The sequence below is a fragment of the Culex quinquefasciatus genome, chromosome 3 (genome assembly GCF_015732765.1).
Source record: "Culex quinquefasciatus strain JHB chromosome 3, VPISU_Cqui_1.0_pri_paternal, whole genome shotgun sequence".
In the NCBI taxonomy this organism is placed as follows: domain Eukaryota; kingdom Metazoa; phylum Arthropoda; class Insecta; order Diptera; family Culicidae; genus Culex; species Culex quinquefasciatus.
The window spans coordinates 71517727-71536300 of NC_051863.1; the positions used below are offsets into that span (position 1 = coordinate 71517727).

The following is an 18574-nucleotide window of genomic DNA, read 5'->3' on the forward strand; positions in this document are numbered from 1 at the left end:
CGACTCCGCCGCAGTCTGTCAAATTCCCGCAGTCGGTCTTTTCGTTCATGTGTGCTCTCGGTTAGAGGTTTTTCAGTGAACGAGTAGAAATTCGTACTTAAATTGCATATTTTCCGTGAAATTCTAGCAATTTCCACCAGCACAAGCCTCAAAATGGTAAGTTGGGTGAAGTTCGAGCGAGTCGAGTTGAAATTTGTGCACTTCTGGCGAAAATAATCATGTGAGCAGAGTTTTCTTCCCGGCGAGCAGAAAACATGCTGTTTTCGTACGCCGTGACCAAATGGTTTTTGAGTGAGCAATTTCTGCCGCTTTTGTGCTAGTTTTATGGTAAAATTTTGGTGCAATTATTTTAAAATTGTATTGTCTCAGTGTGTCGACCAGAAAAATCGATAAACTTCTAAAATTATTCAATAAAACTGCAATTTATTTTGGAACATTCAACCCGAACAGAATGGTGTGGGCGCAGCTCACTTGGATCTTGTGGGTCTTGTGCGGAAGAAGCACCAACACAAAGAAAGAAAAAGTGCCGACTGTCGACCGTTACCCTAACATGATGATTCACTCAAGCAAAACCGAATTAATTCCTTTTTACCAATGTTCTTTTGCAGCAACCCCAAATTGTACTGCTGAAGGAAGGCACCGACACCTCCCAGGGCAAACCGCAGCTCATCTCCAACATCAACGCCTGCCAGTCGATTGTCGATGCGGTGAGTAATTGCAGCAGTAACTGTAATTTGGTGCTAGTTTATTATCAGCTGCGGTGTGTCAGGTAGCGTCTGAAGCGACTTCGACTACAACAGCTCCTATACAAAGTTGTTGCTTCCCCGATGTAGGCCCTTTATTTAACTCAAACTTTCAATTAATAAGGTTCATAATAAGCGCAATATGGTGTAATTTTGAATTAGGACATTTTCAAACCTTTTTGAAGAATTTTCACGAAGAATTTCGGCAAAATTAAACCCTTGAAGATGAAACACCCTTTCCTATCTCGGGACGTGCTTTTCAAGTACCGCCAGTGTCCATTGGGGATGGAATTTGGTCAAATGAAACTAAAATGATGCTCAAATCCAAAAATATGGTAAAACCGAGTCATCCAACAGTGTTTCTTGTTTGAAGGAAACGTATCGACATGCTACAATGTTTCAAGTAGAAACTTTCAAACATTTGGGTATTTTTCGAGCAAGTGATGAACATTGCATATTACGCCCATTTCAAATGCTAGTCTTGATTTTATTTTTTTCGAAGAGATCGGAAAATTTCACGAATGTTTCATCTCTTTACATTAAAAATCGGACCATTAGTTAGTTGCGGAGATATCGGCATTAGAAAATGATGGGTTGTTTGGTTGAGACTTAGAAAACTTCATTTTTCTGTTTCTTTTTCTTGAAGCCGCTGTATCTCAGCAACCAGAGGTCTAACCAATGTCTCTTTAAAAAAATATAGCAAATTTTCTGAACTTAAAAAAAAATATTTTTAGAAATGGTCATTCGTCACTATTTTTTAAAATCGGAAAACTGCTAATATTTCGCTAAAATCAAACTATATCCTAAAAACAGAGCCCTTTATCAAAAAATCTGTTAAGTTCTTTTCGATTGCAAATTTCAATTTTGGATTAAAAAATAATGTCAAATTTGTTTTTGCATGAAATTTCGATTTTTTTTTTTCAAAAATCACTATTTTTTCAAAAATGTATAACTCGGCGGCTGACCGTGTTTCTTTATGGCTCAAAAGTTGCGGGGTTTTGTTCCCTAAAACATATCAAAAAATTTCGAAAGTCTCGAAAATAAAAAAAAAATACTTATTTTGGGAAATTGAGTTCTTGTGAAAAAAAGTTGATTCAAAAATCTGCAATTTTTTCCCGTGTATCCGTTTCTTTCGAAGGTACACGCCGCGCGGCATTTCAGAATGTGCCGCAGACACTGTTGCCAACGATTTTCTACACTTTTGGTGCAATAAAGAACATTTCCGGCAACAATGCCATGCAATTCGAAGAAGATGATCAACAAAAACAAAACGCACAGTATGGGATTTGACAGCGCGCATTTGCCGAAAGTGCGGCGCGTCGTTTCGAGGCTGGTTTGCCGCGTGTCTTTTTCGGGAATACGCGCAATACCCATTTTTTGTCGATAGGTAAAATACAACTTTGCCGAAGACACCAAATTGATCAGAAAATTCACTCAAAAGTTACAGCTGTTTGAATATTTACGTGAGCAATTCTCTACAAAACCGGCCGATTTCGACCATTTTTATTTTTTGTATTTTTTGATTTGGCTCAAACTTTGTGGGGGCCTTCCCTATGACCAAAGAAGCCATTTTGCATCATTAGTTTGTCCATATAAATTTCCATACAAATTTGGCAGCTGTTCATACAAAAATGGTACGTAAATATTCGAAAATCTGTAACTTTTGAAGGAATTTTTGATCAATTTGGTGTCTTCGGCAAAGTTGTAGGTATTGTTAAGGACTATTTAGAAAAAATAGGTACACGGAAAAAAATTTCCCGATTTTTTATTAACTTTTTCACAAAAACTCAAATTCCCAAAATACGTATTTTTGATTTTCGAGATTTTTGATATTTTAGGGGACAAAAATCCGCAACTTTTGAGCTATAGAGAAACATGGTCAAAATCTGGCGCCGAGTTATGATTTTTGAAAAACTGGTGATTTTGGAAAAATCGAAATTTCATACATAAAATTTTTGACCTCATTTTTAATGCAAAATTGAATTTGCAATCGAAAAGCACTTTGCAGATTTTTTGATAAAGGGCTCCGTTTTCAAGATATAGCCACCGAAAGTTTGATTTTAGCGAAATATTTGCAGTTTTTCAATTTTTAAAAATAGTGACCATGAGTGACCATTTCTAAAAATATTTTTTTTGAAAAGTTCAGAAAATTTGCTATAAAATTGTCTAAGAGACATTGAAGATTGGACCTCTGGTTGCTGAGATACAGCGGCTTAAAGAAAGAAACACAAAATTGAAGTTTTCTAAGTCCAAACAGCCCACCATTTTCTAATGACGATATCTCAGCAATTAATGGTCCGATTTTCAATGTTAATACATGAAACATTCGTGAAATTTTCCGATCTTTTCGAAAAAAATATTTTGAAAAAAATTAAATCAAGAATAACATTTTAAAAGGGCCAAACTTTGAATATTATGCCCATTAAAAATGTTAGTCTTGATTTAAAAATATTCAAAATATTTTTTTCGAAGAGATCGGAAAATTTCACGAATGTTTCATGTATTAACATTGAAAATCGGACCATTAATTGCTGAGATATCGTCATTAGAAAATGGTGGGCTGTTTGGGTGAGACTTAGAAAACTTCAATTTTCGTGTTTCTTTTTCTTTAAGCCGCTGTATCTCAGCAACCAGAGGTCCAATCTTCAATGTCTCTTAGACAATTTTATAGCAAATTTTCTGAACTTTTCAAAAAAAAATATTTTTAGAAATGGTCACTCATGGTCACTATTTTTAAAAATCGAAAAACTGCAAATATTTCGCTGAAATCAAACTTTCGGTGGCTATATCTTGAAAACGGAGCCCTTTATCAAAAAATCTGCAAAGTGCTTTTCGATTGCAAATTCAATTTTGCATTAAAAAATGAGGTCAAAAAAATTTTATGTATGAAATTTCGATTTTTTCCAAAAATCACCAGTTTTTCAAAAAATCATAACTCGGCGCCAGATTTTTTGACCATGTTTCTCTATAGCTCAAAAGTTGCGGATTTTTGTCCCCTAAAACATATCAAAAATCTCGAAAATCAAAAATACGTATTTTGGGAATTTGAGTTTTTGTGAAAAAGTTAATAAAAAATCGGGAAATTTTTTTCCGTGTACCTATTTTTTCTAAATAGTCCTTAACAATACCTACAACTTTGCCGAAGACACCAAATTGATCAAAAAATTCCTTCAAAAGTTACAGATTTTCGAATATTTACGTACCATTTTTGTATGAACAGCTGCCAAATTTGTATGGAAATTTATATGGACAAACTAATGATGCAAAATGGCTTCTTTGGTCATAGGGAAGGCCCCCACAAAGTTTGAGCCAAATCAAAAAATACAAATAAAATCCATTTCCGGTTTTGGTAGAGAATTGCTCACGTACCATTTTTGTATGGTGTAACCGTTGGTCACAATCCTTAACGAATTCATGCTTCGCTTCAGTATTTTTATTACACATTCACCACACTTGACAGTTGGAAAGGGGTGAAGCGTGCCGCTGTAAGTGAAGCCGATGTCCATCTATTTCCCGATGGGGCAGCATGGCAGCGCCCATGCGACAGAGCGGGAAAATGGATGGGGAAATCCTGGACTTGGGATCAACAATAAAAGCGCCGATCTGGGGAGGATCGGCCTCTTTTAATCTACAGGCGTCCGAGTGGACAGTTCGCGCTCGTTGGAGTGAAGGTAGCCAATCGCCTTCACGCGGAAGTGCGGGACCAGGAGGTTCCGTGAGCGCGCGTTCACCCGGATTGGTCGGCCTAGGCAGTATAAGTCGCGTCGCGCTCTGCCTACGTCTAATCGTCGTAGGACCACCCCGTCGTCTGGCGCCTCCCCGCGCCATAACCGTAAAGGACGACAACCCTCAGGCCGCTGGCCTTCATCGTCAAGGAGGGACCCCTCTCGGCACGCTCGAATCGGTGGACTCCGGAGCGTGCCGATTCGTCAAGGAGGGAAGACGCCTGCCCGAACGAAGCCAGCAACGCCTGCTGGTCGTCCAGAACAACATCCGGCGAAGGAGTCCGGAGAAGAACCGCTGCACCGGCGACGAAGACCGGATCAAGCAGCCCGTCAGCCAGCCCCCAGTGGGACCGACGCCGCAGAGTGGAGCTGGAGCTCCTCTGCCGGCCCGTAACATCGCCGGAGCGCGATCATCGGCTGAGCTTTTAACGGTACGTTAGCCCCAACAACCCACACTAAACACACCCACACCCACACTTACAGAAACAATAATAAAGTGCTGCAAGTGAAAATTGAATCCGTCGTGTTTTTCTGTTCGATCACCATCTCCCTTGAATCACCTAGTAGTTTGCCGACCCTGGGATTACCCAAGTCGAGTCTCGTGCTACGCTGGCCAAGCCATTAGTTTCAATTGGCTCCCAGCTCAAATCCGCGAAAGGTGATCAGGGTGGGTGTAATCGAGCAGAAAAATCTAAGGATTTTTCCAACGGGAGGTGGCAGGAATCCGAGTAAACTCGGTTGGTCACTGTCCACTTACCCTAGCGAAAAATTTGTGAAGATTGCACTTAAGCCGCGGTCCTTCACGATCCTGTTCAAAAGAGGATCTTGCGCGCTTTCCAAAATCGTTTTTGGCACGACTTAGTTCGTTGATTTTGGTCAGCAGCGAGTTTTAGAACTTTATGCTGCTTGTACATACTGTGAATAACGTCCTTATGTGTCTAATACACGACAATCATGCAGCAGCATTCAGTGTTATTTATTTTGTCTCGTCTCTTTCGTGTTCATTGTTTGGACTTGACGAGCAATTAAATTATATTTTGACTACCACACTATTCCTCCAACACACACAACAATACAATACAAGAACAGTAGGGAAGAAAGTGCGACTGATTGGTACCCGATCATAGCGATCGTCAGTCGAGTCCTCTCCAGCAGTAGTGTTGAGAGGAAAATCTTAATTTACGACCATAAGCAGGTCAAGAGTCTGTACCGCACCGGCGAATACAAACCGGCGGCAGATTAGGAGATTAATAGAGGAATGTAAACCGAATGTGAACCCACTAGTTACTGTACACCCAGGCATTTGACAAGTGACGTCATCCCTGGAAAGGTAATCGCTCCTGAAAATACTAAATAATTACCTTCTGGATTGAGCCGACAAATTAGGCGATGAGTAAGTCCTGTGAGGCCATCCAAATCTTAATCCTAGGCACCGAAGAACCGGATAGCAGGCGGAGTCTTGCCCGGAAGGTGGCCAAAAGCGGAACAGTTGAACCAGAATTGCCGTGGACCCAGCTCTGTGACGATGTCATACCTGGCAGGTGATCAAAAGAAGTCTTGTTTCCTTCATGGAGTAATAACAAGCAAGAATAGGGGAAAGCCCCACATAAAATCTTTATTTAAACTTTTTCTTTTCTAGTTTCTTAATCCTAATATCCGTCGACACTTAGTATGGTTCCGTTGGTGAAGTTGTGGCCACGATCGGCACCGACTTGGGTGCTAGGGATTCTTCGGGCGATGTCCCACTACCCTGGACCAAGTCAGTTGATCTGGATTACCCGGCCTCACCGAACGCATAACTGAAAGGTGGACGATATCTGGAAAGAAACGAGAAAATAATGAATTAGTTATGAATAATAAAGTACAAAAACATAATCCTGTAATATTTTTCAAGAGTTGAACTATATGCAAGAGGGATTAGTGTGTGTTAGTCTTAGCCACTCTCCCCTAAAGAATGTGTGGGTGGAGAACCCCACCTTCGTGAACAGGAGGGAGCGGCAAGATGGCATATGTTTTTGGTGTTGTAATGAACCTAAACTACTCACCATTGTTATCGATGATCCATAGCTCAACGGGCCAGTTCGTGGATGACCAAGGGGCGAAAATTAATAACCCTCGGTCTGAGCGCGGCTGGTGGTGTTGTGGTGAGGGGATCAGTCGACCTAACAAAATTTTATTGATCTTAATTATTGCGCATTTTGCACTTTACTAGAGTGTTGCGCAATTATTTTCATCACAGTATTTTTTCATCACAGTGATTTTTCTTCACAGTGATGACGAAGATATGCGTTGCTATGGCAGGCTGTTTATGTTTATTTATTTATTTTTGGAAATTCAGAACTATTGGCTCGTCAAGCCAAGAGAAAGTTTTACGGACTGGCAAAGTGATTCAAGGGACGAAGGCTTGTTCCGGAATCGTGGTCTCCGGTGATTTAAGATGGATCTTTGACTTATTGCCGGACGGATGGTGGACAACCAGCGTGCGTTGCAGGCTACGTTGCGGACAGGCGTCTTCAGTACCCGATGATCCTGCGATGCCCAGAGGGGCCCCTTCATGGCGATGAAGGCCAGTGGCATGAGGGTTATCGTCCTCTACGGTCCTCATATGGGGAGGCGACAGACAGTGGCGGAGGGGAAGCTGCCCGGGATTCACGCTACCGATCAATACGATTAATACGAGATGGACGAATGCTCGGAGTTTCGTCGATGGAGGATTCAAGAAATGATTTGTTACCCTTCGCTACCCTGGAGCTTGTCGGATGTACCAATGCCATTTAATACATGTAATCTTTTCTAATAAAGTCTTTTAAAAAAATATGTTCTTTCGGTTCTAGCACTAATAGGGTAATAACTGTTTTTACTGAAAAATGTAAAGGCTTCTTTCGTCTACGAAGTATTGATTTTAGCCAGAACTCTGTTAAATTTATAGCCAATACATGGTACCGTTTACGGACTCAGCGAACACATCTCGAGGTGGCCGATAGAATTATGCCCTCGAGCTCATTAGGAAAAAAAATAGCCTGTAAAAAAAACTCACAAGTTCCAACTACGAGAATCGAGCCAGGAACCTTTAACAGACCATCTCAATGACTTACTGCCTCGGCTATCACAGCTTGGTGACTAGATTACGGTTAGAAGGCGATGCATTACAGTTTTGATAGTGTGATGGAAAATCAGTTTGCCAACTGTGATGAAAATTTTCCCGCAGCACTCTACTGAGGTGCAAAGTGCGCAAAGTTGACAGTTCTCAGTCCTGCAAAGCAGTGTGATGAAAAAATCTAGGTCTAGCACGATTGACACAAAACTCTAGAAATTGCTGCAAGGCGCAATATCGATCAAAAATTTTAATGTGTACACAAAAATTTCTTACCTGTAGCTGATCTTGCGCGTCAAGATGGCTATCATGGTGAATCCCGGGATTTTCAGTGGACTCCTGCAGGCCAGTCTTTGAAAAAAGACTGCGTTCCTGGCAGCGATCTTCCACGCACTATTTTGCCCTCTGTGGCCCACCAATACTAGTCAAAATTACCCTGAAATAGAAGATTTTCGTTATGTTTGTAATGCATTACACTTACCTTGTCCTTTCGTTGAATTTTCGGCCAATTTTCAACACATTTATACCGAACTTGTGAGTAAATTTTCACCTGAATACACTTTCACATATACGCAATGTAAACAATGCGATATGCTGACCTTTGACAGATTAGAGACGTTTCGGGAACTGTCAGACAGTTGACCCGTCAGGAATGAACCCTTGTGGTGAACTTCCGAATATGATCGAATGTGATCTAAAATTGGATTAAATGCGCATAGTCCATGGAAGTTGAAGTCGTTGAAGAACGCTTATGTAAAATTGTAAATAGAGTTGTCTACTAATATTTTGGGATTCTTTTAAATAATTTATTTTAAATTGTAGTGCATGTCTAAATTTTAATTTATTTATTTGTATTTGTTTGCTATGCCAACTTTTTCAATATTTTGAATAATTTCAATAAACTTTGAGATTGATTGTCACCAGGACACGCAGAAATGTGCCTACAATGAGGCTAGTACATAAACAAGTGACCACTTACACAAGTCTGCGAACCCGAGGAGTGCTGAAGACGATTTTGGAAATGCATTTCGCTTAAAAAAATGTTCATTCACTTCGTGCCTTCACATTTTTTCGCCGGGGTAGTGGATAGTGTAACCGTTGGTCACAATCCTTAACGAATTCATGCTTCGCTTCAGTATTTTTATTACACATTCACCACACTTGACAGTTGGAAAGGGGTGAAGCGTGCCGCTGTAAGTGAAGCCGATGTCCATCTATTTCCCGATGGGGCAGCATGGCAGCGCCCATGCGACAGAGCGGGAAAATGGATGGGGAAATCCTGGACTTGGGATCAACAATAAAAGCGCCGATCTGGGGAGGATCGGCCTCTTTTAATCTACAGGCGTCCGAGTGGACAGTTCGCGCTCGTTGGAGTGAAGGTAGCCAATCGCCTTCACGCGGAAGTGCGGGACCAGGAGGTTCCGTGAGCGCGCGTTCACCCGGATTGGTCGGCCTAGGCAGTATAAGTCGCGTCGCGCTCTGCCTACGTCTAATCGTCGTAGGACCACCCCGTCGTCTGGCGCCTCCCGCGCCATAACCGTAAAGGACGACAACCCTCAGGCCGCTGGCCTTCATCGTCAAGGAGGGACCCCTCTCGGCACGCTCGAATCGGTGGACTCCGGAGCGTGCCGATTCGTCAAGGAGGGAAGACGCCTGCCCGAACGAAGCCAGCAACGCCTGCTGGTCGTCCAGAACAACATCCGGCGAAGGAGTCCGGAGAAGAACCGCTGCACCGGCGACGAAGACCGGATCAAGCAGCCCGTCAGCCAGCCCCCAGTGGGACCGACGCCGCAGAGTGGAGCTGGAGCTCCTCTGCCGGCCCGTAACATCGCCGGAGCGCGATCATCGGCTGAGCTTTTAACGGTACGTTAGCCCCAACAACCCACACTAAACACACCCACACCCACACTTACAGAAACAATAATAAAGTGCTGCAAGTGAAAATTGAATCCGTCGTGTTTTTCTGTTCGATCACCATCTCCCTTGAATCACCTAGTAGTTTGCCGACCCTGGGATTACCCAAGTCGAGTCTCGTGCTACGCTGGCCAAGCCATTAGTTTCAATGGACAGCAGCCAAAAGTGTATGGAGACTTGGATGGGTGAACCAATGACATAAAAAAGCTTCTTTGGTCATAGGGAAGGCCCCACAAAGTTGTGTTGTTGTATTCAATTGAACGGTTGCATTTTAAATGACCCGCGATATAAGTGTCTTTTTAAGTGTGTCATAGTTCAGTTTGAAGACCAAAATTATTTAATATCTGTCGAAGAAGCTGCATCGTGCAAGTGGACACTGGAGTTAAGTCGCAGGACGGTGACTAGCCAAGGATTTTCGACGGGATAAATCTGCCAAAACTCCGAAGCTAAGTATCCCTCTCCATAATTCTGTGTTTGTTTGTCTCCCCGGCACAATACCCGCCGCGATGGATACGGGCGAAGGGAAGGGTGGAGGGAAGAATGGTCCGTGCGCGCAGTGCTCTCTGCCTGTTGACGATACAGTCCAGTGTGTGCATTGTTTTGGCAAGTGTCGACGGCCAATACACGTAGACTGCTTGCCTCGCGAGACGGCAGAAAAAATCGAGGTGCTGTCGAAGCTACCGAATTCTGTCTTTGTGTGTGATGCGTGTTTGCGCGAGAAAGACGATGGACACACGGAAAGAATTCTGTCAGAAGTTGTTGCGAAAATTGGAGATTTGTCATGCATAATTAATTTTGTGAAAAACTTTGAATCGGCTGTGCGGAAAATCGTGCGCGAGGAATTAGTGCGTGACAAAAAGACTTCAACAGTGAGTGACAACAAGAAAGGAACCGGAAACCGTGTTCAGACTCGATCAGAGTCGAAGAAAAGGAAAGCTGAAGAAGCGGAGGACGGTGAATCGAAGAAAAGAAAAGAAGGAGAAGCGGGAGACACAGTGACAGAGTTCGTTACTCCAAAAACGAGCTTTGCGAAGGTGGTGCAGCAGAGAGTTTTGATGACGGAAGAGGAGCAGAAAGAGAAACAAAGCAAGAAGCCGGATCCGATCGTTGTTATCAAGCCGAAGGAAGGAGTTGAGGTTGAGAACGCCCGGATGGAAGTGCAGAAAAAAGTCAGTTCCAAAAATCTGAACGTCCAGCGTGTTTACACAAACAAAAATGGCGAAGTTGTTGTTGCATTGAAGGATGAGGCTTCCGTTCAGGTACTGCAGGAGAACGTCAAGAAGCAGCTTGGAGAACGGTACGACGTACGACTTCGGGATACCTTGAAACCGACCATCAAGATTATCGGCATGCCTGATGAGTTGGAGGAGGACGAACTGCGTGAGACGTTGATGGACCACAACGATTCGTTTGCCAGCCTGAAACACTTCAAACTGTGCAGGAGCTATCGAAACGAAAAGTGGAGCTACGACAACAACAACGCAATAGTTGAGTTAGACGCAGAAACCTACTTTAAGGTATTGGACGCTGGAAAAGTGAACTGCGGCTGGAAGCGTTGTCGTGTCTTCGATGGACTACAGGTACTTAGGTGCTTCAAGTGCAACGGGTTTAACCACAAAGGAGCCGACTGTAAAGCCGCCGTTATCACCTGTCCGATCTGCAGTGGAGCGCACGAGTTGAAGGATTGTAAGGCGGAGAGTGAAAAGTGTTCAAATTGCGAGAAGCTAAGGAAGGAGAGGAATGCTGACATCGACGTGAACCATGCAGTGTGGAGCAGCGAGTGTCCGGTGTACAGGAAGCAGCAGGGAAGGCGAAATAAGCTTGTTGACTATACACTGTAGCAACCACAACACGTAGGAGAAATACTGTATATGAACGTAGCGGGCATGAGGACACACGTTGACGAGCTTAGGGTGATAATCGAACAGAACAAGCCGAAACTGGTGATATTGACAGAAACGCACTTGACTTCACAACATGATCTTGACGAGTACGAGATTGAGAACTACAGGAGAAGTGATTGTTTGTCCAGGTCAGCTCACACGGGAGGAGTCTCAATGTACGTGGATGATCGGATTGATTTTGAGACGATATCAAATTTCGTGGCTGGTGACAACTGGTTCCTCGCAATTGACATCAAGAGCCCAACCCTGAACGGTATCTATGGAGGAGTCTACCACTCACCGAGCAGCAGCGACGCTACTTTCGTCGACAGCCTAGAAACGTGGCTCAGGGGCGTTTTTTGTGGACGAACGAGCAAACGTATTCGCCGGAGACTTCAACATTCGGTGGAACGAGCAAGGTTATTCACGAGAACTGAAAAACGTCACGGAGGCTTTGGGGATGAAGCAGTTAGTTACAGAACCGACCCGCGTCGGGCCGAGTAGCAGCACAATGATTGACCTCGTGTTCACAAACGTGGAGGTTGGAAATGCACGTGTTTTAGAGGAGCTTAAATTATCCGACCACGAAACCATCAGTATTAGCACCACAACAAGCAGCGTACATCTCACCGAGCGGAAAAAGACACGTCTTAGCTGGAGTCGGTATTCTAAAGCGAAGCTGCAAGAGGCCCTGCGTTCAAACAGGAGTCGATAGGATCCAACGGTGTCAGTGAACGAAGCGGGAGAGCAGTTTGATACAGTAATGGTAGCAGCAGTTGGAAGCCTCGTTGACGTCCGCGTTGATGAACGTGCAAACCCGAACGACTGGTACGGTGATCACCTTAGAACGCTGAAAACATTGAGAGATAACGCCTACCGGAAGTATAAAGTCACCAAGGCGGCCACGGACTGGGATATGTATAAGATTAGCAGAAACCGCTACGTTAAACAAATCCGCACATCAAAGAACTCATCGGTCAACGAAGACATAAGGAGCTGCGGCGGAGATTCAAAGAAGCTTTGGCGGTGTTTGAAATCGCTGATCCAGCCAGGCGGACAGCCGCCGATGGAGATAGTGTTTGGAAAGCCACGGGAGATGCGGAAACGGCAAGGCTTCTCAATAACTTCTTTGTGCGGAGTGTGGAGGAGATAAATGCAGGGATTCCAGCAACGACGTTTACGCCGGAGGAAGGAAGGACGGAACCGGAGGAGCTGTTGTGTGAGTTTCACCCAATAACAATGAGCAAGCTTAAGGAAACGGTACGATCACTGAAGGATTGTGCTGGTGTTGAAAACGTCACGAAACGGGTAATGGTGGACGCTTTGGACGTTGTTGCTGTGGACTTACTGGACATCGTCAACAAATCGCTGTCACGAGGTGAATTCCCGGACGCATGGAAAAAGACCTTGGTAATTCCCATCCCGAAAATTTCAAAATCCAAGAAACCTGAAGATCACAGACCTATCAACATGCTGCCGCTGTATGAGAAGGTAATGGAAACGATCGTGAAGGAACAACTTGCGGCGTTCATAGACCGAACGGGTGTTCTGCTGAAAGAGCAATCCGGCTTCCGAAAACATCATTCGTGCGAGTCGGCTTTGAATCTCCTGTTGCTGAAGTGGAAGCAGTGTATCGAAAAAGGAAACATTGTTCTGTCAGTCTTCGTAGACTTGAAGCGGGCGTTCGAAACCATTGACCGGACTAAGTTGTTAAGTGTGCTGAGAAAAAGCGGGATTCGCGGAACGGTCTTGAAATGGTTCGGCAGTTACCTAGAAAACCGGAAGCAGGTCACGAAGTACAACGACGCAGTCTCAGCGGAAACAGCAGTGGACCTCGGTGTACCGCAAGGAAGCGTGCTAGGGCCACTATTATTTATCCTCTACATAAACGACATCAAACAAGCGCTGAAGAGAGTACAGGTGAACCTGTTCGCCGATGACACGGTCCTGTTTGTGGTTGGTGACAGTTTTGATGAATGTTTTGATGTCATGAACGAAGAGTTGGGCCGGTTCTCAGAATGGTTGAAGTGGAAGAAGCTGCAGCTGAACATTGCGAAGACAAAGTGCATGGTGGTGACGACACGGCAGACCAACGAGTGTAGAAGGAGTGTACAGATGGATGGTGGAAACGTGGAGCGGGTAACTACGATGAAATACCTCGGGGTCATGCTGGATGAAAAGCTGAATTTCAACGAGCACATTGACTACACCATTCGGAAGGCAGCGCGGAAGTTTGGCGTCTTGTGCCGGATTAATCGTTACTTGACAGCAGAGACAAAGGTTCAGTTGTACAACTCGCTGATCGCACCGCACTTCGACTACTGCTCATCGATCTTGTTCTTGGCAACACAACGGCAACTGAAGAGGATGCAAGTTCTCCAAAGCAAAATCATGCGGCTCATCCTTAGATGTGATAGACTGACACCGAGACGGAGCATGCTGGAATGTCTGCAGTGGATGTCGGTGAAGCAACGGATCGAATACAACACACTTGTCTTTGTTTTTCGTGTGAAGGAAAGGATGGCACCACAATACTTGACGGAAGCCATGGTATGCGGAAGGGATATCCATGAGCACGACACTAGAGGAGCTGACGATATCAGATTGCAGATTTGGAGGAAGGCGTGTACGCAGAACTCGCTGTTTTACAAAGGTTTTAAACTTTACAACCAGCTTCCAGAGGCAGCAAAGATGACGAGCAATATAAACGAGTTCAAACGGAGCTGCAAGGAGTTTGTACGGCAACGGCCGTTGGAGTAGAAGTGACCCACGATGGTACTGTGAGGAAGAGCACGTTATGACAGTCGGCCATCTTCATTATCGGTACGCATTCGCATGGGATCACTTTGGGCCGCATATGATAAACCTGATCAAAAGTAACGCGAATCTGGGCGCGGTTTATCCCTATGTGCTCATATGCGTGTGGAATAGCAAATGGTTCCAATACCCTAAATGGATAAAGTGCTGCAATCTGATTAATAAAAGACTCGACATAGGATTTGTAAGAGCGCCTTGAGATAAGATACGAGAGATAAGGATGGGCATACACGGAAGTAGAGTTAAGATTAAAGGACACTCTCAAAACACGAACGACGAATTATCGAAAGATATCTGCTCGTAAACCTTCCATGCTACAAAAACTGTGTATGGGTTAGAGGTGGGCCATCCAAGGAAAAAAAAAAAAAAAAAAAAAAAGTTTGAGCCAAATAAAAAAATACAAATAAAATCCATTTTCGGTTTTGGTAGCGAATTGCTCAGGAGTACTTTCAGAATATGCAATAACCCAGAAAGTGTCAAAATGTTCATGATGCCTTTTGAAATGTTGCCATTGTTTTCATCAAAACAAGAATTATTAAAATAAGTGCAATAAAGACTATTTTTTCTTTACCTAATTTCAGCAATAGGAAAATTTAAGTATTTCAATAAATTTCAGGCAAAACATCATTAAAAGCAGTTTTTTAAATTTATTGATAATTCATGAAACTAATCAATTGAATTAAAACACTATAAATTATTATTTGTTGATCGTTTTATACTATCGTTGATTAAGGCCGTTGCAAATATTTTTCAAAGTTAATGCTAAAAAGTTTAATGTCAAAGCAAATCTTTGCGTTTTATTTCAAGTAGGTAAGTGTTGATTCATGTTCTTTTAGAATCTTTTTGGAATTTTGCGGAATAAAGAAACTATCTGCATTTTGTTGAACACTATCACACACACTATCTTTGCACCATTAGAAAGTGCGTCCTCTGTTACCGTATGGATCTCGTACGCTTGTATTTACGTTTCGAAAGACAAGATTCATTTGTCTTTTTCTATTAGGCCCTCGCGGTTTTAGAGTGTTTAAATGTGGTTTTTCGCTACCGGCTTTGATTCTTCTTCTTATCCGGGCCGACCCACCCCCTAATTATTTTCGGCCCAATTCACAGAGGGCATTTCCGTATCGGAATCTTGTCGCTGATTATTTTCCATAATACGCACAATTTAAATTTTACCAACCGAGAAGTTTCGAGGCGGCAACCCAGACAACGTCCACTCTCGACAACGCAGTTCTATAAGTTTTCTTTGTCTCTACCTCTTCCATATCAGGTCCGCACCACGTTGGGCCCGCGCGGCATGGACAAGCTGATCGTGGAGAACAACGGCAAGGCGACCATTTCGAACGACGGTGCCACCATCATGAAGCTGCTGGACATTGTCCATCCGGCGGCCAAAACGCTCGTCGACATTGCCAAGTCGCAGGACGCCGAGGTGGGTGACGGAACGACCAGCGTGGTGCTGCTGGCGGGCGAATTTCTCAAACAGCTGAAGCCTTTCATCGAGGAGGGCGTACATCCGCGGATTGCCATCAAGGCCGTCCGGAAGGCGCTGAACCTGTGCGTGTCGCGCATCAACGAGCTGGCGTTCAAGATCGAGAAGCACGACAACGAGAAGCACCGTGCCTTGCTGGAAAAGTGCGCGGCCACGGCGATGAACTCGAAGCTGATTCACCAGCAGAAGGACTTTTTCTCGAAGATGGTCGTCGACGCGGTTACGACGTTGGACGTGTTGCTGCCGTTGAACATGATCGGTATCAAGAAGATCGCCGGTGGAGCGCTGGAAGAATCGATGCTGATTGATGGTGTGGCCTTCAAGAAGACCTTCGCGTACGCCGGCTTCGAGATGCAGCCCAAATCGTACGAGAACGTCAAGATTGCGCTGTTGAACATCGAGCTGGAGCTGAAGGCCGAACGTGACAACGCGGAGGTGCGTGTCGATAATGTGGCCGAGTACCAGAAGGTGGTCGATGCCGAGTGGCAGATCCTGTACGACAAGCTGGAAAAGATCTACAAGTCGGGAGCTCAGGTCGTGCTGTCCAAGCTGCCCATTGGTGACGTCGCAACGCAGTACTTTGCCGACCGGGACATGTTCTGCGCTGGCCGCGTCCAGGAAGAGGATCTCAAGCGGACGCTGAAGGCGTGTGGTGGCGCCGTCATGACTACCGTGACGGACATTGACGACAAAGTGCTGGGCAAGTGCGCCCACTTCGAAGAGCGACAGGTTGGCGGCGAGCGGTTCAACATCTTCCAGGGTTGCCCGAACGCGAAAACTTGCACCATGATCCTACGCGGTGGAGCGGAACAGTTCCTGGAGGAGACGGAACGATCGCTGCATGACGCCATCATGATCGTGAGGCGTACGATCCGTAACGATTCCGTTGTTGCTGGTAAGAAGCTACGAAACATAGTTATAGTTGAAATTTCACTAAATTTGCTTCATCTTTCCCAGGTGGTGGCGCCATCGAGATGGAACTGTCCAAGATGCTGCGTGACTACTCGCGCACCATCGCCGGCAAGGAGCAGCTGCTGATTGGGGCGATCGCCAAGGCGCTGGAAATCATTCCCCGACAGCTGTGCGACAACGCCGGCTTCGACGCGACCAACATTCTGAACAAACTGCGACAGAAGCACGCACAAGGTTGCCAGTGGTACGGCGTGGACATCCTGAAGGAGCACATTGCGGACAACTTCGAGGCGTTCGTGTGGGAACCGTCGGTCATCAAGATCAACGCGTTGACGGCGGCCTGCGAGGCGACCTGCATGATCCTGTCGGTCGACGAAACGATCAAGAGTCCCAGATCGGCCGGCGGAGAAATGCCCCAGGCTCCGATGGGACGCGGCATGGGTCGTCCATTCTAAATCCTTCGCCCCCCTCCCAAAAGAACAAAGCTTAGCTTCTCTAGCCCTAACACGACTCACATCTTTCCCCCTTTTAACCAGCAAGTCATCCTAGTGCTACTTATCGACTACTAATTTGTGCAGTGCACACATCGTCGAGTGTTTCTGCAGTGCCTCTCATACATTCGTCACTTAAGTTCAGGTTTGTCCTACTCAAAAAAAGCAAGCACGTTGCATAAAAAGCAAACACTCATCGAGCAGCAAATCCAACACATCATCTCTGTATGAATTGTATTACAACAAACACACACACTAAAAAAGAAGAGATCAATAAAGAAACGACAAAAGTCTCGCTTTTGGTTACACATTTTCTCAACGAACAAAAAAAAAGAGTTCATTGTTGCTTTCCTACGTTTGATTGGTGCCCCCGTCGCGTTGGTCGCGACGCGGAGGCTTCATGTTTCATCACACGTCCCATCCCATATGTATTTATTTGCCTCGGACTGCTGAATTGGCTGAATCTTGAGCGAGTTCTTCGGGTTTCTTTTTTTCTGTTGGTTACCGTTTCAAGGGCTGTGCTTAAATTTGCTTCAAATGTTGCTTCCTGTTGATGTTAAGGAAGCTCTTATTTTGCTTGCTTCCTTTTGAATAAATTTGGTATCGGATGGACCGACCGGGAAATCGGCAAAGTTGAGAAAAAAGTCTGGAATTTGCCAAAATTCGCAAAAAATCTGAAAAAGTCCGATATATCAGATTGTTTTTGTCAAAAAGTCAGGAAAAGTCTGAAATGTATGCAGAAAAAACCAGGGCTGTGGAGTCGGAGTCGGAGCCGGAGTCGGTGGAGTCGGGTCTTTTTGGGAAGCTTGGAGTCGGAGTCGGAGTCGTCAAAACTCGAACAGCTGGAGTCGGAGTCGGCTAAATTTTAAGAGCTGGAGTCGGAGTCGGAGCCGAAGATTTCTGATAACCCGGAGTCAGAGTCGGAGCCGGAGTTATCTTAAATTCAACAAAAAAATGTTTTTTTATTGTTCAGTGTTTCCTATATAACAGCTTAATTTACAAATCAATTTATATTTTTGATTGATTTATCAGATGCCATTATGTTTTTGAAGCTTTTTGTTGTGATTGAAAAGCTCTAATTGTATTATTACACTATAATCACTAAATGATAACCTCTTACCTAAGTATTCAGTATCATAATTAAAAAAATAATAAATAAAAAATTGGTTATGTACTCAGACTATATTTATGTGCCCTTTCAATTCAAATTTGACCAAATTTCATCCAGTTATTTCTAAAAAAAAGTAGACACAAAGTCATCTTTTACCCCAATAGCAACGATAATCACAATCTCTTACTTGGAACTCAACATGCGCATTTTGTTTATAACTAAGTACAAGAAAATCAAAGTGTTGCATTTAAAATAATTAAAGCTAACAAAAAATGTCGAAAGAAGTTGCAACAAATTTGAAATAATCATTGATTGTTGATGTTGATGTTGATTTTAGGTAAACTATTTTGATATAATTGCAAATTATCGTTGAACAAATCTCAAGAATTCAG

General features: G+C 44.1%; 1 protein-coding gene across 1 annotated transcript; it reads left to right on the plus strand.

The window, feature by feature from the left end:
* Positions 1–3: 3 nt before the first annotated feature.
* LOC6037556 (T-complex protein 1 subunit eta) lies at positions 4–17404 on the plus strand. Its single transcript, XM_001847402.2, has 4 exons — positions 4–156; positions 609–707; positions 15447–16563; positions 16626–17404. The coding sequence occupies exons 1-4, from the start codon at positions 154–156 to the stop codon at positions 17033–17035; spliced, it is 1629 nt and encodes a 542-aa protein (XP_001847454.1). The 5' UTR covers positions 4–153; the 3' UTR covers positions 17036–17404.
* Positions 17405–18574: the final 1170 nt, after the last annotated feature.

Coding starts and splice junctions, on each gene's coding strand:
- LOC6037556 (XM_001847402.2), top strand. Junction 708..15,446: donor GCCAGTCGATTGTCGATGCG/GTGAGTAATTGC, acceptor CTTCCATATCAG/GTCCGCACCACGTTGGGCCC. Junction 16,564..16,625: donor TAACGATTCCGTTGTTGCTG/GTAAGAAGCTAC, acceptor CATCTTTCCCAG/GTGGTGGCGCCATCGAGATG.